At 37.3% G+C, this 22,554-nt stretch overlaps 2 protein-coding genes across 17 annotated transcripts in view; one reads left to right on the forward strand and one right to left on the reverse strand.

Moving 5' to 3' along the window:
• WDSUB1 (WD repeat, sterile alpha motif and U-box domain containing 1) overlaps window positions 1–14,465 on the forward strand; it is a 53,323-nt gene extending 38,858 nt beyond the window's left edge. For all 4 annotated transcript variants that reach the window (XM_016152873.2, XM_016152875.2, XM_016152874.2 and 1 more), the window contains one exon: window positions 14,080–14,465. In XM_016152873.2, coding sequence (XP_016008359.2) covers window positions 14,080–14,237 — 158 coding nt within the window. In that variant the 3' untranslated portion in view covers window positions 14,238–14,465. The remainder of the gene's footprint in view (window positions 1–14,079) is intronic.
• A 2,249-nt stretch (window positions 14,466–16,714) lies between these two features.
• Window positions 16,715–22,554, reverse strand: part of TANC1 (tetratricopeptide repeat, ankyrin repeat and coiled-coil containing 1) — a 209,703-nt gene continuing 203,863 nt past the window's right edge. For all 13 annotated transcript variants that reach the window (XM_036237305.1, XM_036237311.1, XM_036237310.1 and 10 more), the window contains 3 exons: window positions 21,476–21,622; window positions 20,463–20,563; window positions 16,715–19,789 (listed from right to left, as the gene is read on the reverse strand). In XM_036237305.1, the coding sequence (XP_036093198.1) occupies window positions 18,358–19,789; window positions 20,463–20,563; window positions 21,476–21,622 (1,680 nt within the window). In that variant the 3' untranslated portion in view covers window positions 16,715–18,357. The remainder of the gene's footprint in view (window positions 19,790–20,462; window positions 20,564–21,475; window positions 21,623–22,554) is intronic.

Consider the following 22,554-nt stretch of genomic DNA (forward strand, 5'->3'; position numbering starts at 1 on the left):
CAGTTATTGTCATTTTATTATATTCGTTCTTCACCTTTCCCCTCACACCCCCCTCCTCTGCCCCTGCAGTCCTTCTTAAGAAGTCCCTTTAACATTTCTTGTGATACTGGCTTGGTGGTGATGAATTTCTTTAACTTTTTCTGGTCTGCGTAGTTCTTTCTTTCTTTTTTGATTCTAAATGAAAGCTTCACTGGGTAAAGTAATATTGGTTGTAGGTCTTTGCTTTTCATCATTTTAATATTTTGTGTCAATCTGTAGCAAAGTTTCTATTGAGAAATCGGCTGCTTGTCTTATGGGAGCTCCCTTGTACATAATTAACTGCTTTTCTCTTGCTAATTTTAAGATTCTTTGTCTTTAACATTTGCATTTTAATGATGATGTGTCTTGGTATAGGCCTCTTTGGCTTTGTTTTGTTTGAGACTCTGTGCTTCCTGGACTTGTATGTCTGTTTCCTTGTGCCAGGCTTGTGGCTGCTTAATTGAAGCTACGTTCCAAGCTAACACTAGCCGTAGCTTATGCCAGGCTTTGGGCCACCTGATAGGAGTTACAGTGCAAGTTGAGACTGGTCACTGCTTGGGCTGGGCGTATTATTAAGAGGTACAGGGCACAGCAAAGCTTGCTACTACTGCTCCTTTGGGGTATGTGGACCTTTGAGAGATTTTAGAAAAGTCTGCAGCACAGAGGCAGGGTGCTTTTGTGGAAAAGCTTGTACAAGAGGTTTAGGCTGGTTGCATAAGTTGTGTACCAGAATCTCAGGGAATCACCAGAGTGGGGTGGATGTCATTAGTCAGGTTAATGGAGAACACAGGTTTGGCATTCATCTGCACCTGCTGGCTGGGTGAGAGAAGCTCTCAACAAAGGAACAGTGAATGGCACCTGCTAGCACTTGTGTTCCTGGAGAGTGCTGCCTTTATCCCTGTCCCTCCAGCCCTTGCCTCAAAGCCCGTCAGTTAAGTTCCTCCCAGTATGTCTTTGGTGCCCTTTGAGCTGCTGTCCCTGTGTTGGAATCCAGAGCAAGCGAGTCTGTGAGCGAGCGAGTCTATGCGTGGGCCCCTCAAGAGGAAAGTCTGGGACTCCAGCAGCCCTTCACCTTGGACACAATTCCTGCTGGACATTATGGGAGTTCCTCTTTCCAGCGCTGGTTCCCTAGACTGTGAAGCCCAGTGTGGGTCTGGGACCCCTTGCTTTTCACGGGGGACCTCCATAGCCAAGCTATACACCCTGATTCTTAATCTCCACACCATGGGGCCTGCTTGTTTGATGTCTTCATCCAACAAGACTGCCTTTTTAGGTATAGAGCTTCTGTTCAGGTGGTTCTCAGTGATGGTTCTGAAATTTAGTTGTAATTTTGATGTGCTTGTGGGAGGAGATGAGCACGGTGTTTACTCTGCCATCTTGACTGAAGCACCTCATCATTTTCTTAATGATGTCTCTTAAAGAGCAAACATTTAAGGTTTTTGATAGCTCAATTATTTTTCCTTTAATAATTTACACTTTTAGTAGCATATTGAAATCTGTCTACTGCAATATTGCAAAAGATTTTATCCTATGTTGTCTTCTAAATGTTTTACAATTTAAAATTTTATGTTTGTGATTTACTTCAAACCGTTTTTATATGGTGCGAGGTAAACTTCTTTTCCTAAATGGATATCTAGTTGTTCCAACAGCATTTGAAAAATCTTTTCCCATTGAATTATCTTGGCACCTTTGTTGAAAATCAGTGGAATCTACCACTGGTTATTCAAGACTTTCTCTAATATTCTCTTGATCTTCATGTCAATTCTTGTTCCTCAGTGCCTTGATTATTTTAGCCGTGTATTATGTCTTGACATCAAATAGTGTAAGTCATCTCAGTTCTTTTTCAAAACTGCGTATTCCATATAGATTTTAGAATCACTTTCGTATCATCTACAGAAAAGTGTAACAGGTGTGTGTTGGGTGGGAGAAAAAAAAAACAAAAACATCTTTTCCAAGGTTCATCCAGGTAGTTGCAAATATCAGGGTTTCCTTCTTTATTAACATTGGATAATATTCCGTTGTGTGTATACTACCATATTTTGTTTATCCATTTTTCCACTAATGGACCCTTGTGTTGCCTCTACCTTTTGGCTATTGTGAACAGTGCTGCTATGAACATGGCTGTGCAGATATCTCTTCGAGATCCTGTTTTCAATCATTTTTGAATATATAACCAGAAATGGAATTGTTGGATCACACTGTAATTCTAATTTTTCGAGGACCCTCCATACTGTTTTTCATAGTGGCTGCGCCATTTTACATTCCATTCGCCTGCACCTGTTATTTTCATTTTTTCTATAGCAGCCATTCTTATGGGTGTGAGGTGATATCTCATTGTAGTTTTAATTTGTATTTTCCTAATGATTAATGAGGCCGAACATATTTTCACAAGCTTATTATTCATTTGTACATCTTTGGAGAAATGTGTATTCAAGTGCTATGCCCATTTTTAAGATCAGGTTTTTGTATTGTTTAGTCCTTTCCCCCTGCTGCTTCCCCCTTTTTATTACACTGGCCAAGGATTTCCAGTATGATGTTGAAAAGAAGTGGTGAAAATAGACATTCTTTCTTTAACATGCTCTTAGGAAGCATTCAGTCTTCACCATTAAGTATGTTAGATGCCCTCTATCAAGTTAAAGAAATTCCTTTCTATCCTGAGTTGCTGAGAATTTTTTAATACTTATCCATTGAAATAATATGGCTTTTTCCTTTAGCCTATACAATAATAGATTGCGGTATTATTCATTTCCTGTTGCTGCCTTAAAAAATCATCACAAAAGTAGTGGCTTAGAGCAGAATTTCTGTGGGTTAGAAGTCAGTACAGTTTCTCAGGCTAAAAGAAAGGTGTTGGGAGGTTCTGTTCCTTTTTGGAGGCTCTAATGAACAATCCATTTCCTGCTTATTTAAGTGTTTGATAGAATTCAATTCCTTGTGAGTGTAGGACTGAGGGCCCTGTTTTTGTTTGTTTGTTTACTGACTATAAGCTGAGCACTGTTCCCAGCCCTAGTAGACAAAATGATGACTTCCCAAAGACGTTCATGTCCTAATCCCCACAGCATATGAAAGATTATATGGTAGAAAGTGGCTTTGCAGATGTGACTAAGGATCTGGAGATGGGGAGATTCTCTTGTATTATGTGGGTGGACCCAAGGTAACCACAAGAATCCTTATAAGTAAAAGAGGGAGGTAGGAGAGTAAATGTTGTTATGACAAGAGCAAAGATTGGAGTGATGTGGGAATGTGAGCCAAGGAATTCAGTCAGTCTCTCACTGATAAAGGCAAAGAAACAGATTTTTCCCCTATAGCCTTCAGAAGGAATGCCACCCTGCTGACACCTTGATTTTTAGTTCAGTGAAACTAATTTCACACTTTTGATCTGCAGAACTAAAAGATAATAAATTGTGGTGTTTTAAGACACCAATTTGATATTGAAGCAATAGGGAACTAATCCACTGGCTTCTAAAGCCTGTCAAATTCCTTGACTTGTGGCCTTTCTGCATCTTTCAAACCCAACAATAATGGGTTGTATTTCTTTGCATCACATTGCATCTCTTTGATCCACTTTCCCCTTCTGTATTTAAGAACGCATGAGATGATATTGGGCTGCCCTGGATAATCTAGTATAATTTCCTATCTTAAAATCAGGTGCTTAGTAGCCTTTATTCCCTTTTGTCATGTGACATATTCACAAGTTCCAGAATTAGTATGGATAAATTTGTGGGGCCATTATTCTACCTGCCACAATTCCATTCATTGATTTTTTAAATGGTGCTAACACACACACACACACACACACACAATTTACAATTTTAACAATGAGTGTGCAGTTCCTCGATATTAAGTACGTTCACAGTGTGGTGCAACCATCACCACCATTCATCTCCAGAACTCTTTTCATCATGCAAAACTGAAACTATACCCATTAAATAATAGCTGCCATTTTCCCCTTCTCCCAGCCAGTGGTAACTACCAGTCTTTATTTCTCTGAATTTGACTATTATAGCTACCTCATATAAGTGGAATCATGCAGTATTTGTGTTTGGTACTTAGCATAATGCCTTCAAGGTTCGTCCACACTGTAGCCTGTGTGAGAATTTTTCTTTTTAAAGCCGAATAATATTCAATTGTATGTATATACCACATTTAGTTTATGTAATCATCTAACCATAGATATTTGGATTGTTTGCACCATTTGGCTATTGTGAATAATGCTGCTGTGAACATGGATGTACAAATATCTGCTCTAGTCCATGCTTTCAGTTCTTTTGAATATATACCCAGAAGTGGAATTGTTGGGTCATACAGTAATTCTGATTTTTTTTTTTTTTTTGAGGAATCACCATACCATTTTCCACAGTAGCGGCACCATTTTATATTCCCATTGGCAATTCACAGTGTGTTCCAATTTTTCTACATCCTTGCCAATACTTTTTTTCATGATGCCTCGCACCTATTAAGATGTCTTTCTCATTGCGGTTTTGATTTGCACTTCGCTAATGATTAGATTGTTGAGCATCTTAGGCGCTTAGCTGCTGCTTTGTATGTTTTCTTTGGAGGAATATCTATTGAATTCCTTTGCCCATTTTTCAGTTTGGTTTTCTTTGATAATGAGTTATAGGAGTTCTTTGTATATTCTGGATATTAATCTCTTATCAGGTATACGATTTGATATGATTTGCAAATATATCTCCCATTTTATGGGTTGCCTTTTCACTGTTAGAGTCCTTTGATACAGAAGTGTTTAATTTTGGTGAAGTCCAGTTTATCTTTTTATTGCCTGTGCTTTTGGTGTCATGAAGCATTCCCCTTATGTTTTCTCCCAAGTTAATATTGTATTAGTTCCTACATTTAGGTCTTTGATCCATTTTGAGTTAAATTTTGTATATGGTGTAAGATAATGATCCAACTTCATTTTTTCGTATGTACATAGATATCTAGTTTTCCCAGTATCTTTGTTGAAGTGTTTTTCTCCCCCATTGAATGGTCTTGGCACCCTTTTTGAAAACATTTACTATACATGTGAGGGTTCGTTTCTGGACTCCGTATTCTGTTGGTCTGCATGTCTATCTTTATTCCAGTACCACACTGTTCTGATTACTATTTGCAGTAATTTTGAAATCAGAAAGTGAGTCTTCAACTTTGTTTTGGGTGTTCAGGATCCCTTGCAAATCCATATGAATTTCAGAATGGATTTTACTATTTCTACAAAAAAAATGTCATTGATTTTGATAGGTATTGCATTGACTCTGTAATTGCTTTGGATAACATGAAATTTTGAGTCTCCCAATCCATGAACACAGGATATCTTTACTTTTGTACCTTTGATTTCTTTCAGCAGTGTTTTATAGTTTTCAGCGTATAGCCTTTCGCTTATTTACCTAAGTATTCTTTAGGATACTATTTGTAAATGGAATTTCCTTAATTTCCCTTTAGTATATGGAACCATAAGTGATTTTGCATCCTGCAACTTATTATACATTTTGGGGGGAGTCTTTAGGTTTTGCTAGACTTGATGTAATATTAGCTATAGCTTTCTTGTAACAAGTGTCCTGTTAGGGTGATTCTGGCCTCAGAATTTGGTGAATTTTTCCCTTCCTCCATAGTTTAAGTTTATATAGTGCTGCTTTTTTTTTCATTAAAAATTTGATAAAGCTTATCAGTGAAGTCATCTAGGTGTGGGTTTCTTTGTAGGAGTTTTTAACCTCACGTTGTTATGAATTCATATCTAGCTTTTAATAGGCTTATCAAATTATATTTGTGAATATTCTTTCTTGGATGTTTGCATTTTTTATGACCTTAAAATAGTCTTGTTGGCATCACTTAATGTATTTTGTCTTTGTTTTAATCTTGGTTCTCGATAGCTGTATGCTCTCTTGCAATCTTTTTCTAAACCATAAATGTGCATCTTAAATTTTCACATAGTGAATGTCTTTCACCAAGTATAATCACTACCCTGACTTTTACCATAGTTAAAAATGTGCTTCTGATTAATCTATCTCCTTTAGGTCGTTAAGCGCCACGTTTGTGCCCAAAGCAGTAATTGTTCTCCTGTGTGAATATACAATTTATCCATTCTACCATTGATAGTCATTGTTGGCTTTTATAACCAGTGCTGCCCTGAACTTGTTTTTTGGTGAACATACATACGCATTTTTATTGGGTACATTCTTAGTTATTCAGAGCAGTTGAATTGTTTTACACTTTCACCAGCAGTGTATGAGAATCCTAGTTGCTCTATAGCTTTGTGTCTTTCATGTTGACCTTATTTTTACTAAAGCAATTGTAGATTCACATCCAATTCTAACAGACTTGTACAATTTATCCAGTTACCCCACTGGCAATGTAATCCACAAATCTTATTTTTCCAGTTTTACATGGATTTTAAGTTCTACACAATTTTGTCCCTTTTTAGAGGTTTGAGCATCAACCCACTGGTAAAGACAGAACAGGTCCAAACCTACAAGGACCCCTGCTATTGCCTTTTTATAACTATACCCATATCACCTGCCTTCTCTTACCTCCACCAGTCCATTTCTAAAATCTTGTCATTTCAAAAGTGTTATATGAATGGAATCATACTGTAAATAACCTTTTGGGACTACTTGTTTCACTTAGCAAAATCCTAGAAGAGTCACTATTTTTAGCTTTCCTGTGTTACTTTAGAGGTGTTCTCTCTGTGGAAAACATGGGTGATTTTAAAAAGTCCTCATCTTTAAGAGAATCGATTTCTCTATATTGTGATATATGTTTGAGATAATTCCTGCTAGCATGTTTCCAATTTATTTTGCCTTCTTCTAGCTTCCTTTTCCCCTTGGTATTCTGGAAGCCCTGTACTTTATCTATTGAATTGGCTGCCTCAAAATTTTCCAAGACCTGTTTCTGCCTATAGTTTAGTATTCCTACACAGTATTTTTATTCATTCATCCTTTTAAAGTATGAAAGGAGCACATCCTTGTTGAAAAACAGTATCCTATTTTGAAAATGGGCAGACTTTTGGGAAAAACTGCTTTTAATATATCAGTATACCTTGTCAGTATATATTCAGAACTACTTCATTCTCTGTTAATAGGACAGCTATTTCATGGTATGTTATGCCATAAATTTACTGTCAATAGACATTGTCCTCTAAGTAACTCTGTAGAAGAAATCCTTACGGTATATACAGGTACACTTAGGCACAGCTGTATTTTTTAATTTTATTATGTTCATTGTCTAATTTTTTTTTCATTTAGATTTCCAGATACATTTGAGAATCGTTTTGTTATCCAACAAAAGAAAAATCAATATTTTGATTAGAATTACAGAACACCTAAATGTTAAATTTGGGGGTGAAGGGTAGAAATGACAACCAGTGAGGCATTTCATCTATCCTTTTAGGTCTATTCTGAACAATTTAAATGTCAATTCATTATTTTAAAATTTGACCAATTTGCTTTTTCTCTATTTTGTCTCAATTATATAGCAAGGACACACTCTTTGGCTTCTCTTGTTGCAGTGCAATGTCAGTTTCACGCTGATTTTTTTTCTTTGATCCATATTTCTTGTTTAGGGTGCCACTTGAATGGAATTTAAGGCTTTTTATCAATTCAGGAAAACCTTCAGCCATTCTCTTTCTCAGACCTTCCTAAAAGCCATCTATTCTTAACATTAAAGCTTGAGAATGTTTTCTATGGCTGTATTTGTTATTTCTGGAAATCTGATTAAGGGCAGAGGCACTGGAGCCAGACTGCATGCGTTTATGCCCCAGCTCTGTCACTCCCTACTATGGCCTTGGATTTATTCAGCCCATGCATCCATTTCTCCCTAAGGTTGTGAAGATTGAGTTAATGTAGGTAACAGCGCCCTGGCACAGTTTAGACATACTCAGCTGAGTATTAAGTATTTTTTCATAGTATACTGTTTCTCAGATTTTAGAAGTACTTACAGTTTGTATTTTTTCTGAGGTATGTGCAATGCTGATTCTGCTCTTTGTTGTCTGAGCGTGTTCCCTTTGTATTCTCATCTTCAGTTGAGTATCACCTGTGGACTTCTACTGTGGGAAGAGAGTATATAGCTCCAGAGCTGTTAGGTTTGCTTTGTCCAAACTTTTTTTCTTGAGCAGCAGAGGTAGCATAAATTCAGAGCTCAGGCCCATGAGCTAATATTTTTCCCTTGAACCTGGAAGTTTCAAATCCATGTAAAGAGTTGACTCTTTTAGTCAGTATTAAGTTTAGTGTAGCCAGAAATAGAATACCAAAATACCTATTATAAGTTTTTCATATCTTAGAATTCCATCAGAACCAATTTACCTGAGTATATTAAACTCATTTTTAAAGTAAAATTTTGTGAATGGAGCTTATTGTTTACTTCCTAGAACTTTCTGGTACAGTTCTTGGTAGTAAATGGATGAAAATAAGGTAATGAAAAACAAGCAAACTTAGTTAATACTGAATGTAATATGCACTACATATTTTTTTGTTAAATTTTACCATAGTGACATTTGATTTCAAATAAGCTAACTAGTTGCAGAAAACTTCATATGTGATTAAACAACCCAGGAGTATCCATATCCATATTGAGTCAGCTGCAATAAGTTTTCAGTGCTTTTTCATTCATACATAAAAGGTTCTGTATCTCTGATAATCCCTCCTGCTGCTTTGGGATGAACTTTGGTAGAACAGTCTCAAATTGTTCAATTAGCAGTACTGTAGGTCCACTTAGAATTCTTGTTTTCTGTTTCACAGGATATATTTGTCACCAGTAAAAAACTTGATTATTTCAAAGAATCACTATAATACCATGGAAAGGTGATATTAAACTTGGGGTAAACTAGGGCCAGTGTAAGTTGTAACTGACTTGCCTACAGTAGATAACCTGCACCTTCCAGAGTGGTTTGACATTTTATTTACTGCTACCACAAACAGGCAAGGGAAAATTCACTTAAGGGAATTCAATCGAAGGTAACAAAATCCTATATAATATGTTCTACCTATTAAAAATGGAGAGTAGAGAATATGAAAAATCAAATAAGCTCACTAAGAAAAGCCTATATCAAATTTAGACTACTAGCTAATTTGAATGTTGCTTATAGTAAGGAACCAATGTACACTAATTTTTTGGTGTCTTTAAAGGTAAGCAGTAGTTCAAAAATACAAACCTCCCTAAGCATCAAAATAAATGAAACCAGCTTCTATTATAGAGAAAAAATTTACATTTGTAATTTATAAAACTATAAAAAGGAATTATAAGAAATGATAGCACTATTACCAAACATACTGGTAATCTTGAACAATTTTTGCTTGACCCATACCTAAATAGACGTTAGAAATAAGATTAGCTAACAAAGTGCTTCAAGCTAAAACAAGGATTCAGAAAGTTTAGAGATAGGCGAAAATGAGACAATTGCAACTAAAGGGGTAACATACCTGCCGACAAAAGTAGAATTAAGACCGTCCCAGAATTTAAAAAGACCATGATTCTCAGTGAAGTTAGCCATTTAGCTAGGCAATTCTAAACACAGCAACAATTTTCATAAAGTGAAACTACGGACAATGTGAGAAAGCACAGTCATAGACTTGATCATGAATACATCTTTTTGAACACGAGCCATTCATAACCATATTTAAACACTACCACCGGCAGAAATAAAAGTGAGTCCTTTTTACCTGGAAAGTTAAAAACATGCTATTATTAAGCCTACTGGAAATGATTTAGAGGGCATTGAACTCTCACAGTACTATTAAAAGGCATAACAGAGTTTCACATGAATCTCAGAACCAGGCCTCTAAGAAGGGAGAACTGCCCAGCTGGTGCTAGTTTCTCTAAAGGGGGGAGGATAAGAATTTTAGGCAGTGCCAACAATGAAGCAAATCTGGAATGTAACCAATTGTCCCTGCCAGATGAAGGGCCATGGCCAGGCACATAATGGGAAGACCCTTCACCCTGTCTTTGTCTCCCATTAGAAGATCCTATTCCAGGATCTAACAAGGAGCCAGCTGGCAAAGCAGAAATGTGGCTTGCAATATCCCCTGGCCTCAGCATGCCTCTCAGCATCATTTAGTTTGGAAGCTGAGAGATAATAGCATAAGAGAGCCAATCAGCATTTAGCAAAAGAGAAATAGCCTTCGTGTGTGTGAACAAAAAATTTTTAAAAGGTAAATGGAAGATTTAAGACAACCCTAGACATAATTATGTAAAATTTACCAGACATGACGAAAACTATGAAACATAGCTGTAAAGTATACCTGAAACAAATGATTAAAACTCTCAGCAAAGTGGATGAGAGAACATACCTCAACATAATAAAGACTATATATGACAAGCCAAAACTAACATCATAATCAACACTGAAAAGCCAGAAGTTCTTCCTCTAAGATCAGGAGCAAGACAAGGATGCCTACTCTCACCTTTTTTTTTTTTTTTTTGGCAAGGCAACCCTTGGTTGATCTGATAGATTGCAAGGACCTTGTCAGTTTACAATCCCTTATTTTTATTTTTTATGCCTACAGCACCAGGTCTTCGTAGGTGGTTACCCTTCCAAGTACTAACCAGGCCCGACCTTTCTTAGCTCCCGGGATCAGGCTTGTTCAGGGTAGCGTGGCTGTAGACCCACTCTCACTTTTATTTACCACAGTATTGGAAGTCCTGTCAGATCGGGCTAGAAATAAAAGGCATCCAGGTTGGAAAGAGAGAACTAAAACTCCCTATTTGCAGATAACACGATACCACATATAGAAAACCTTAAAGACTCTACCACAAGACTTTTACAACAAATTTAGTAAAATTGCAGGATACAAAAATCAGATGTATTTCTGTATGCTACCAAAAAGAAAAATTAAGAAACAGTCCCATTTACAATAACATTTAAAATAATAAAATACCTAAGAATTTAACCAGGGTGAAAGACCTATAAGACATTGATAAAGAAATTGAAGAAGGCACAAATAAATGGCAAGATAACCTGTGCTCATTGATAAGAATATCAAAATATCCATTCTACCCAAAGCTACATACAGATTCAATGCAATACCTATTAAAATTCTAGTGGCATTTTCCACAGAAAGAGAACAATCCTAAAATTTGTATGGTACTACAAAAGACCCCAAATAGCCAAAGTGATCTTCCGAAAGAACATAGCTGTAGGTATGATTCCTATCTTAAACTTTATTACAAAGCTATAGGAATCAAAACAGTATCATACTGGTAGAAAAACAGACATACATATAGAGCAATGGAACAGAATAAAGAGCCCATAAATAAACCACACATGTGAGGTCAAGTTACAACAAAAGAACCAGGAATATACGGTGGAGAAAGTATAGTCTCTTCAATAAATGGTGCTGGGAAAACTAGACAGCCACATGGAACAGAATGAAACTGGTCTGCTATCTTATACCATATACACAAATCAACTCAAATTAGAGTAAAGACTTGAATATAAGACCTGAAATCACAAAACTACTACAAGAAAACATAGGTGGTAAGCTTCTTGACAATGGTCTTTGTGATGTCTTTTTAAAGGCACCAAAGCAAAAATAAAGGGGAATGACATCAAACTAAACAGCTGCTGTATAGCAAAGGAAACCAATAAAATGAAAAGGCAACTTACTGAATGGAGAAAATATTTGCAAATAACATATCTGACAAGGGTTAATATCCTATATATGTACATATAATGGATATCCTTCAACAGCAAAGAGCAAAAAAAAAAGACATTTTTTTCTAAAGATACACATAAATCAAACCATAAGAGATACCACCTCACACCTGTCAAAAATGGCTATCAAAGTGCTGGCGAAGCTGTGGAGAAAAAGGAACCCTTGTACACTGTTGATGGGAATGTAAATTGGTGCAGCCACTACAGAAGACAGTGTGGAGGTTTTTAAAAAATTAAAAAAATAGAGTTACCATATGATCCAGCAATTCTACTTCTGGGTATTTATCTGAAGGAAGCAAAATCACTACCTCAGAAAGCTATATGCACACCACCCCCCATTCCTTGCAACATTATAACACCCAAGGCATGTAAATAACCTGTGTCCATCAGTGGATGAATGGATAAAAAAATGTATACATACATGAAAAAGGAAATCCTAATATTTGTAATATCATAGATGGACCCTGAGGGCATTGTGCTAAGTAAACTAAGTAAGATAAAGACAGACAAATCCCATAGGATCTCATTTATATGTGGAGTCCAAAACAAGACACCAAAATCATAAATCCAGAGAATAGATTGGTGGTAGGGAGGAGTTTAGGGGAGTGTTTGGGAAACCTCCAGTTATAAAATTTGTATGTCCTGGGGATGTAATGTACAGCATGGTGACTACAGTTGATAATACTGTATTGTATATTAGAAAGTTGCTAAGAGAAGTCTTAAAAGTTTCCCATCATAAGAAAAAAGGAAAAAATTTGTAACTGTGTGGTGAAAGATGTTTACTAGACTTATTGTGATCATTTCACTATATGTATTTAATCATTGTTATGCAATGTTATGTCAATTATATCTCAATTAAAAAATCTTCCTAAGAGCAACCCAGTAGAAAAATAGGCCAAAAGTAGAAGTCAGTTAATAGGACAAGAAAAAGCAAATAGTTCTTAAACATATGAAAAATGTTCTCTCTCATAATAAATTAAAACCACCTGATATACTATACCGTTACTCATGAGAGACTGGTAAAAATCCAGTTTGACAACATATTATTTTGGTGAGGCTCCAGGGAAAAGGAATTCTCATCAATATTGTTAGTAGGAATTTTTTTAAAATGGGAGAATTCCTATGGAACATTGGCATACGTAGCAAAATTATATATGTTTACCCTTTGGTACAGCAGTTCTACTTCTGAAATCTCCCCAAAATAAGACTGTTCATTGCAGTACTGTTTGTAAAAGGCAAAGAATGGGAACAATCCAGATGTCCATTAATACATCCATATAGTAGAATACTGCAAATAATGCAAAAGAAATAAACATGCAAGGCACAGTTAAGTAGAAAATCATCCAAAATAGTATATTTACAGCATGCTAGCTTTTATGTAAGAATGCGTATATACTGTGTGTGTACACATACATTTGCTTGTATTTTCAAAAAGAAAATGATAAAAACTAATATACAGGGTTACTTACAAGGGAAGGGAGGAAACGTGTTAAGAGATAGACTCCTCTGAATGTACCTTGTTTTGTAATTTTGGCTTCAAAAGCACTTAAATGTCTTAGTTAAATCATGAAAACCAATCTCTAAAAATTAGGATAAAAAGGGAAGCAAATGGACCAAATTGTATGTCGAGCTGGTAACATAATCAAACAGGACAATTTTTTTACAAGTGATTTTCAAACACAGTATTGTAATTAGACAACTTCAGTGGATCTCTTATGTTAGTAATATACTGCCATTGTTAGTCTGAAACAATTGTGTGCATTGTAGATTAAAGCAAATAGGTTAAAGTGTACATATGATTAGGAAGTCTTTCAGTTTGGGAAAGAGCTACCAGTATAAAAAAGGTGTAGTGAAGCAAAAGCTCCAGTCTTTATATGTGCAAAGAATTTTCAAGAACATGGTATTAAAAATTTTAGCCAGTGGATCTTAATTTTACTTTTTGTATCATAAATCCCTTTACTGTCAGGTCCTTAGTGGGGTGAGTTCTATAATCTCTTCATATCTGTTTCCCTGACTTTTCAGTGTGTTGGAAAGTTGTGTCAAGTTATTCCCTAAGGCTTCTTCCTGTCATATTTAGCCATTTTAATTTACACACATAGCTAAGAGCTCTAATGTATTTTTAGTACCACTCAACCTGGCTCATTGCCTTATCTTCCTCTCTACTACATGTGAATTATTGGCAGGGTTCTTTTTTAGTTGTAGTCTTCAAAAGGCAAGAAAATATTGACAGTGTCCAAGGTAACTTGTGCAATATTAATGCCTCTTAAATGGTAGAATTTAGGGTGTTGTGGTGGGAGTAGTGGTACAAGAGTACCACTTAAATCACAATAAAAGCCTTGGCAATGGAGTTTTTATACCTAACTCATTTTAATCATAACTTCTCTTTCCTACACTGGAAATAATTTGTGTGTGTGTGTTTTTTTTAGATGGCTATTCATATGAAAAGGAAGCAATAGAAAATTGGATAAGCAAAAAGAAACGTACGAGTCCAATGACAAATCTTGTTCTTCCTTCGACAGTACTTACCCCAAATAGGACTCTGAAAATGGCCATCAATCGATGGCTAGAGACATATCAAAAATAAAATTGTTTGTTTTCTCAGTGATCTCATTTGAATGAGTTTAAGGTAATCAGATGTTATTAAAAGCAAAACAGAAGGAGAAAGGTAAACTTCTTAAATTTAGTTACCTATAAAAAGCTACTAATTTTTTAAAAATACATGGGCTAAATAACACATCTACTCTCTTTTCTGTTTCTATCGTGAAAACTGTTTTGTACCTGTAGAGAAATAAAGTCTTACTTTGATTTTAAATTGCAGTGCTCAAATTTATTCTCATTAGATATAGGTCATATCCCATTACAATCAAAGATTGGAATAATCTAGAATATAACAATTAAATCCTAGTTAAGAGCCATTCATTTGATAACTCTTTGGAATCCTTCTAAGGAGAATCTGTATCAAAATAATTTTAGATGCATTTATGACTAAATTGAGAAAATAACTTTGACATATTTAAGTGGTAATGAATTTTTCTTCCTTGTCTGAAACCTACATACAAGTTAGGTGGAATAAATTATCACAAATACATTAAGTCAACTTTGCTAAAAAACAAAGTGGCAGAGTAGCCCTTTTTTAGGATGTGGAAGACTTAAAGTTCTCACATAATATTCTAAGCTAGGGTGACTAGACATTTTTACACAGTAGACTAATATTTAATACAATGTCCTGAAAGCATTCACTTAGAAGAAAACTTCAGGAAGTTGAAGCTGTATTGACTTTACATACCTGTCACAGGCTGTTTCCCAGAATGGAAGCCATTCGTGAGGGGTGCTTATTAGGATTAACTAGGAAGGGGAAGCAGGCCCCAGGCCCTGTTTATTCCCCAAACTGTCGTCGTAGTTGTTCAAAAATTTCAAAACTCAGAAATAAAAGGGGAAAAGCAATGTTAATTACCTTATATATTTAGTCTTTTCCTATATTTTATAAACTTATAGCTAATAAGCTATATGTTCACAGAAAGGTAGAAAGCCAAGTGACCACAGAAATCTCCAAATGCCTTTTCTTTATATTTGCTGCTTTATACAATTTTAGTCATCCTACTGTATCACTGAATTTTACTTCCTTTGTGTCATAGCTGGAATTCACAATCTGATTCTACAAGAGTATCTTTTTTTTTCATACATGTGCTTTTCACATTCTTATGAGGACAAAAAGTGGTTGGGAACATGTTCTCGGGTTTTTTGTTTTTTTTTTCCTGTTGCAGTCTGTAGAGAAAGGATACTAACATAATTCTAACATAAGATTTTTTAAAATTAATAGTCCACCATTGGACCAACTATCTTCTGTTTTGATAAAAAGACTTATTTTCCAAAAGACTTTGGCTGGTTTTACATAAAAATTACTAGAAACCAGTCATTTATACAAATCAATAAAATATATATATTTTTTAAATGTGTTCATGGTGACCTTCTTTTTTACTTTCCACCAGAAAACTTTCTTGTTAAACAAACTGGCTGAAAACTACGATGCCAAATAATTTAGCAAAATGAAGTACTTCTGGTTTTGTATACAAATAAACCAAAGCCAAACAAACTCCTACCCCGCAGCAAGCAAACAAAAAGTAGACAAGCCAGATCCAAAACCCCATCAGAAGGGACAGCACACAACCCCCCTGCCGCACTCTCCCGGCCTCACCGTTCACTCAGGACTGCACGGGAGCAGCACTCACCTGCCAGCTTCCCAGGCCTCAGGACTGACCAGTAGCTTCCCAAGGATACTTTACTATTGAAGCAAATATCTTTTTACTAAGAATATATCAAAATCATGTAATATATAATAAATTCTAATAGTCACTAGCAGCTTCACAGGAAAAGTCATTGAATAAGAATCATCTATTAGCCAATAACACTTTTTCTCTTCCCACTTTACTGTTCCTAACCTTTAGCTTAAATATGTATCTTTAAAAGAAGGACTAAAAATAGTTTACCTAGCCCTTCTAGTGATAGCAGTAACCAGATAACCTGCAGTAGTATTAGGGAATTCATAGGCTTAAGGTTCCAAGTCAGGATTGTATTACAGTACAACACAGGTTAATATTCGCTCATTCATACTACTTTTAAATATGTGGGTATAAAGACAAATGCACACTTCTAACTGAAATAAAAGTGCTGAAGATCAAACTTTTGTATTAACAGTGTTCAGGGTATTGTCAAAATGTTTTGAGATTTAAATTACTAAAGATATCTTGTTAGTAAAAGATATCTTAGTAAAAAGACCAAAATTTCTGGAACATAATTAGACGAAGTTCTTTTTTGTGCTTTCTTCCTATTTCAGGCAAAAAGACTACTTTTGACCCTTGACTATTTGGGGATTTCTAGAAGCTGTCACCCTTGTTTGAAATTATTAAATGAAATAAAATACATACTTGGTAGTATTACTATAAAAATAGGCTTTTCACGATTTTCTTTAGGGGAACGCGATCGCCCAGGATAAAGGCAAGGCAGGTATTTGTCATCAGGATATTCTGTCCTTACCCATGGTTTCATGTAATGCAAAACAAATTCTATTAATAGTCTTTATTCCATATGGAAAAGTACAGTAGTTGTGCAGAAACAAAACTACATAACAAAAAGAGTAAGACTTTCAAAAATATTAACCAATAAATAAGCCATAGTAGTTATAGCAGAACTTAGGAAAAGCCGATAAAAAAAAATGGCAAAGCTGTACAAAATACAATGGGAACAAATGTTAAAGAATGACACCGGAAAATTCCTATTCGTACAAAACCATAATGATGCTCACAGGAACTTCATTACAACTACTCATTTTTAAACATTCTGTAAATATAGAACTTCCTTCTCCCCAATTCTAGAAAATAAATTTCACATCCCAACATATAAAACATACACTCCCACCGCTCTCAAAACTAGCATTTTAACATCCTTCAATAGCACACCATTTTCATAAAAAAATACCTTTAAACCAAGGTTCATTCCTGTACCTTATCTTTACAAATTAATAATACATCAGTTTGGACTTAATTAGCACCTCAAAGGTGTTCATAAAAAATGAGATAAAGTGCTGTTACTGGTACACTGTTAACATGCCGTAACAACATATTGTTCAGTGCAATAACCAGCATGGATGAAGCTTACAAAGAACATGCAAATATGACTTTTTTTTTTTAACTGGTTGAAATAGTTATATTTACAAGTCTGAATACAACTTGGCTATTTAATATGTACAACATGTGACTATAAAGTAATGACTGTATAACAGAAGCAACCAACCAACCAGACCTTAAATATCCAAATTAAACACTGTCCTTAAAGGACTTTGGAAGGCTTGTTCCAGGAGTGCTATCATTGTTAAAAGCAGTTGAGAGCTAATTTACACGTTAGCAAGAATGCTATATTCTTAGTATTTTAGCACAAACCTAACGTGACCACCAATCATGATTCCAAATGGCTTACCACTGTTTCCAAATATTAAAACACCTTAAAGTGGGAATATAGTTCCAAAAAGTTGCTATAAAATTGTGTTTAATGCGAACCATAACATGGAAATAAGCGCCTAATCCTCTTCAGGGAGCTGCTATAAAGGGAATAATATTTGCATGTTCTCATATTTTGCTTTAAAAAAAATCAGCAATATACCATTTATAGTCACACATTTGGCTAGAAATCACTTGGATCTTAATTTTATGTGTGTGTATATATATGTATAAATTGGGATCCGACTCAACAAACTATAACTTGAAAATCCCATCTTTTCCAGAATATATCATCTGGATAGTGTATCATGAATTAAACCTATCACTAGACATTTATATTCTCTATGAAATATTTTACCACATAGCAAAAGCTAAAAGAAAAGTGATAAAACCCAAACAATTTCATAAGAGAAAAGCATGAGTTAATGTCACCTCGGCTATCTTAAATTTTTAACTTAATAGGCATAACTAATTGTACTTTTTGATTCTGGTTAGCATTTTTATTTATAGTGACTTCTGGCTATTATCAAAGGAAGTGTATCCCACATTTTAAATAAATCAGTGGTATCTTATCCACCCCTAAGGAAAAAAGGGAAAAAATGTGGCTAAAAAGTAATTTTTTCTCATAAAAAAAAAAAAAAAAAAGAAATTAAATTACCACCAGAAGCCAATGCAGTTTTCCAAACTCTAAAAATGGGTCTCTTTTAAGGCTCACACATTTGACTCTATGAATGATCGCTTTGGTTTTGTTGAAGGAAGGTGACTCCTGTGGGCTTCATTACTGATATGAGGCTGCTGTTTAGAGATGCTTTCCTGGTACAGATGAGAAACAGTCTTAGTTATCCTGTTATCCTGACAGTGGGCTGGAATTTGGCACTTCCTATCTTCTACCTCCTTCACCTGTGCCCCATTGTGGACACTTCCACCCAGGGTAGAAACAGAAGAGGTTTTGGCTTGGCTATTAAATCCTGCCGCTTGTTTCAGAGAGGGCTTCTCAGAGTTCGAGGGCTGCAGGCCAGCTGCAGAAGACGTGTTTGTCAGTAACCCCTCTGGCACCTGACAGTGCCAGGTGCGGTTTGGAGGATTGCTCTGCTGTTGGAACCTTGCAGTTTTATCCATGATACCCATGAAGGGAGTATTGCGTGGTCTGTGCTCAGCTGTACCGCTCTGAACCTGGTTAACAGCCTTCTCTTTAATGCGAGCATCTGGTCCTTGGCTCTTGAAGCCATCTGAGAAACTGCTGCTGGAAGTCAAACTACTGGTGGAACTTGACATCTTTACGCTGCTAGATGGAGAACCAGAAGAGCTTGAGCTGGTGAGGGAAGCTGGGTGTCGCGTGTCGCTGTAGCTCACTGGCCCACCCTGGCTGAGAGGGGCGCCATCCACGGCCACGGAAGCGTGAGACAGAAGCCTCTCTGCGGTTTTTATCTTGCTTGGTAAAGGATACACAGCACCGCTCTCAGCCTGCTGCAGCTGGACACCGTGGCTGGGGCCCAGGCGCTCTCCAAAACGGCCAGAGCCTGCCCCCACAGTGAAAAGACCTGTTCCCTCTGAATGCTGGTTTCTACTGCCAGAAGTTGCACAGATTCTACCTGGCATGGGACTTGGGGGAGGGTTCAGAGAAGAGACCTGAATTTTTGTGCTACCATCTCTCACACCAGCCTGTCCGGAACCTAGATGTTGGCTGGTTTTCACTATCTGTGCCTGCCTGGTGGGCTGCACCACCAACCCGGGCTGCGCTACGGGCTCCCGCAGCGGCTTGGTGACTCCCGGCCTGCTCTGCGGGGAGGCTGGCCTTATTTTGGACTGTAACCCTTCTTGAAGGTTTCGGATGTACGGGGAGGGGATGGATGAGGATGGCTGGGCCCTGGGAGTCGGGGAAATGGATTCTTCCTGTGGAGAGGTTTCCTCTTCTTCGGCCTCCTCAAGATGAAAGTGGTCGTTTAGTCCAGGGGTTGGGGCGTCCTCTTCGTTATCTGAGTCATTGGGAGGGGCTGAGGGTGGGCACTGCTGTTTCTGCTGCTGGTTCCTCTGCAGCTGCTTGCATTCCTCTTCTACGCGGGCCAAGAGCCTCTTGATTTCCTGATTGGTGGGACAGAGTTTCACCGCTTCCCGCAAGTCAGCCAGAGCTGCCACAAACTGCCTTTATATTAAAAGAGTAGATATAGTTAGAAGCCATGTAAGCATGTGCTCTGAATGCAGCTGTTCATAAAATAGCTCTTCTAAAAGGGAAGAGAAGGTAGCTGAGTGAATTTTGAACACTTACTCAGGAGGACAGAACCCATTTAACTAGCTTAGTGTCACTCAGCAAAGGAGTGCTGAATTCTAACCTAATCTGTGTGACTCCAGGGCCCTGCTGTCTCTGTAAAGACCACCAGACTGGGAGTGAGAACAGGCATCAATCAGTGGGTATCAAAATCCTCATCAAGTTCCCTTCGCCCTCCCCTCTCGCCATGCCCACCTCTAATTAGGAAGTCTTACGTGACTCTTCCCTTCCTCCCCACCATCTCCTCTTAATGTCTACAGTTGGAGCTTTCATTGATAACATGGACGACTCCGGGAGCTTTATGTTGCAATAAGTGTCAACTGGGATTGCAGGGGAAGAATAGTCAAGATGTCAGGAGGAAATAAATGTTTAGCCATTGCTAATAATATCCACTGTTGTGCCTCTTGGAAGCTACCAATTTAGTATTAAAAGGGACGAGAGGCATCTAAGTACTGCTTATGAATCAGAAGCCCCAAAGTCAACCAGCAGCTTCGATACCACAGAAGCACAAGAAGGCTTCCCCAGCCACGTATCCGAGCCCAGACAGTACCTGCTATTTCTCTTCGCTCTTGCCCTGGCATAAAAGGCTTCATAGGACTTTGGTTTCAGCTCAAGAGCCTTGGAAGCAAATTCTTCTGCCATGCCAAAGTCCTGGTGTCAATATTTAAATACATGAGTCAAAAGAAGCACTGAAACATGATTACAGGCAACTTTTTAACAGGAATTTTGCTCTGAAGGTTAGCCGAGAAATGGGACATAACTGGAGAGAGACGAAGGGCAAGGTAAGTTTGTTTATTTTTGTTTGAAAGCTAGGATATAGTTAAAGCTCATTAATATTTTTTAAGAGAAGAATCCAGTAGAGAAGCAAGAATTGACGATTCAAGAGAGAGGAGAACAGTAGTAGAAGCAGTACGCCAGAAGGCTGGGGCAGAAAGAACCCAGCGCAGCAGTGGCGAGTCAGCCTCAGACTCAGAGAACGGCACAGAGGCTTCACCCTCTGCGACAGGAGGGAGGGCAGAATATGTGGGCAGAGAGACAGGCAGGTCAATAGATGTGGTGGGAGAAAGAAGTTAAAAAAAAATTAGAAGTACTAAAACAAATCTACTAGTTATTCCTTACAAATTAACTATGAGTTAGCTACTATTTATCACAAATTAAACTGGCATACCCTCTAAGCAAACATAATAAGCACTAGGCTGATTATAACGCATTTGAGTTGAACTTTACCATGCCCTTTCCTTTTGATTCTGGGAATGGGCCACTGGTGACGCTGTTGGCCATACACAGCTGGGGAGGGGAGGAGGAGCAGTTTGCATTTGCCTGTCATCAATGAAGCAAAGAAAACTATGCCCAAGTGCATTCCTCTCAACATCTTGAGAGGCAGGTAGTGACAGTGATCAAATGATGGTCATCAGAGAGCAGCAGCTTCCTGCAAGCCCGGTTCACAGAAACGTATATACAAATCAGGCAGGAGGTTCCATGGTCTGGTCTATGGAAGGGCTGGCCTTCACCACTGCGAAAACATTCTACTGCTGACGGATTAGAATAAGGGACACAGCTTACATTCGTTTTTCTTCGGCAGCGAGACAAATTGAGATAGAGGGAAACTCTCAGTTCATTGAACGGTCTCATGTCCTCTCCGAATCCTTCTCGGGGAAACTTCCTTAAGGCATACTGGTACCTCTGGGCTGCTTCTTTCATCTTCCCTTTCTAGGATTGAAAAATCACATTTATCCTTTACTAGAAGCTCCAAGACGAATAATCTCCCACACCCTGAAGATCCTGGAGAGGTTATCCTCCCTCCACCGCCAAAACCATGACAGCACATTAAAAGGACCCTGATGAGGAAGCGCGTGGCCAGAACTAGAACACTAACCAGCGTGAACACACGGCCTGGCTGTTCACACAGGCTTCTGCGGTGTGTGTGCGCGCTTTGCGCAGAAAGAAGCCAGTTTTAATGGAAGGCGTCTGTAAATCGCCAAACTGATAATTACCCATCTTACCACATCAGATTGTTTTCTGTTATACATTTCCAAAAACCTTTTCATGAAGGATCTCTCATCTAGAGATATTTAAATGCTAAGTGTAATAGAAATCACATGAAGATGATGCAGTTCCTAAGGCAAGTAGAGTCTTGTGGATAAACCTAGAGCTTGCTATAGAATGATAATTTTTCTTTTAAGAGGAACTAAAGCATGGGCTTTAAAAATCAGTATAGCACCACAAGCCATTTTCAAGGCTAAAGAAATCTATTTGCTCAGTCAGTTCCGTCGCACAGCAGGTATGAAGTCTGTTGAAATGGCTTAGTATTTCTAACATAATTGCCTACCAAAATTCACATTAAAACCACTTCAAAGCCTCAACAATACACACTCTGAACTCAACTGCAAACTGATTCCAAGCCAGGAACCCTGCCGGGTCATACTATATGCCTATTTATTTATTTAAAAAAGAAAAGGGAAAAACTAAAACATAACAAGTGCAGCAGCCTCATGGTAAAAAGGATTAAAATGGTCATAATCTAGGTTTTTGTTTTCATTCTGTCTAGTCATAGATCACATTTACATCATGATCTACGTAAATGACCTATGCATCTGTCTAAACTAGGTGACTAGGCGAACTATAGCTTCTGGGCCAAATCT

The sequence above is a fragment of the Rousettus aegyptiacus genome, unplaced genomic scaffold (assembly GCF_014176215.1).
Source record: "Rousettus aegyptiacus isolate mRouAeg1 unplaced genomic scaffold, mRouAeg1.p scaffold_m13_p_2, whole genome shotgun sequence".
Lineage (NCBI taxonomy): Eukaryota > Metazoa > Chordata > Mammalia > Chiroptera > Pteropodidae > Rousettus > Rousettus aegyptiacus.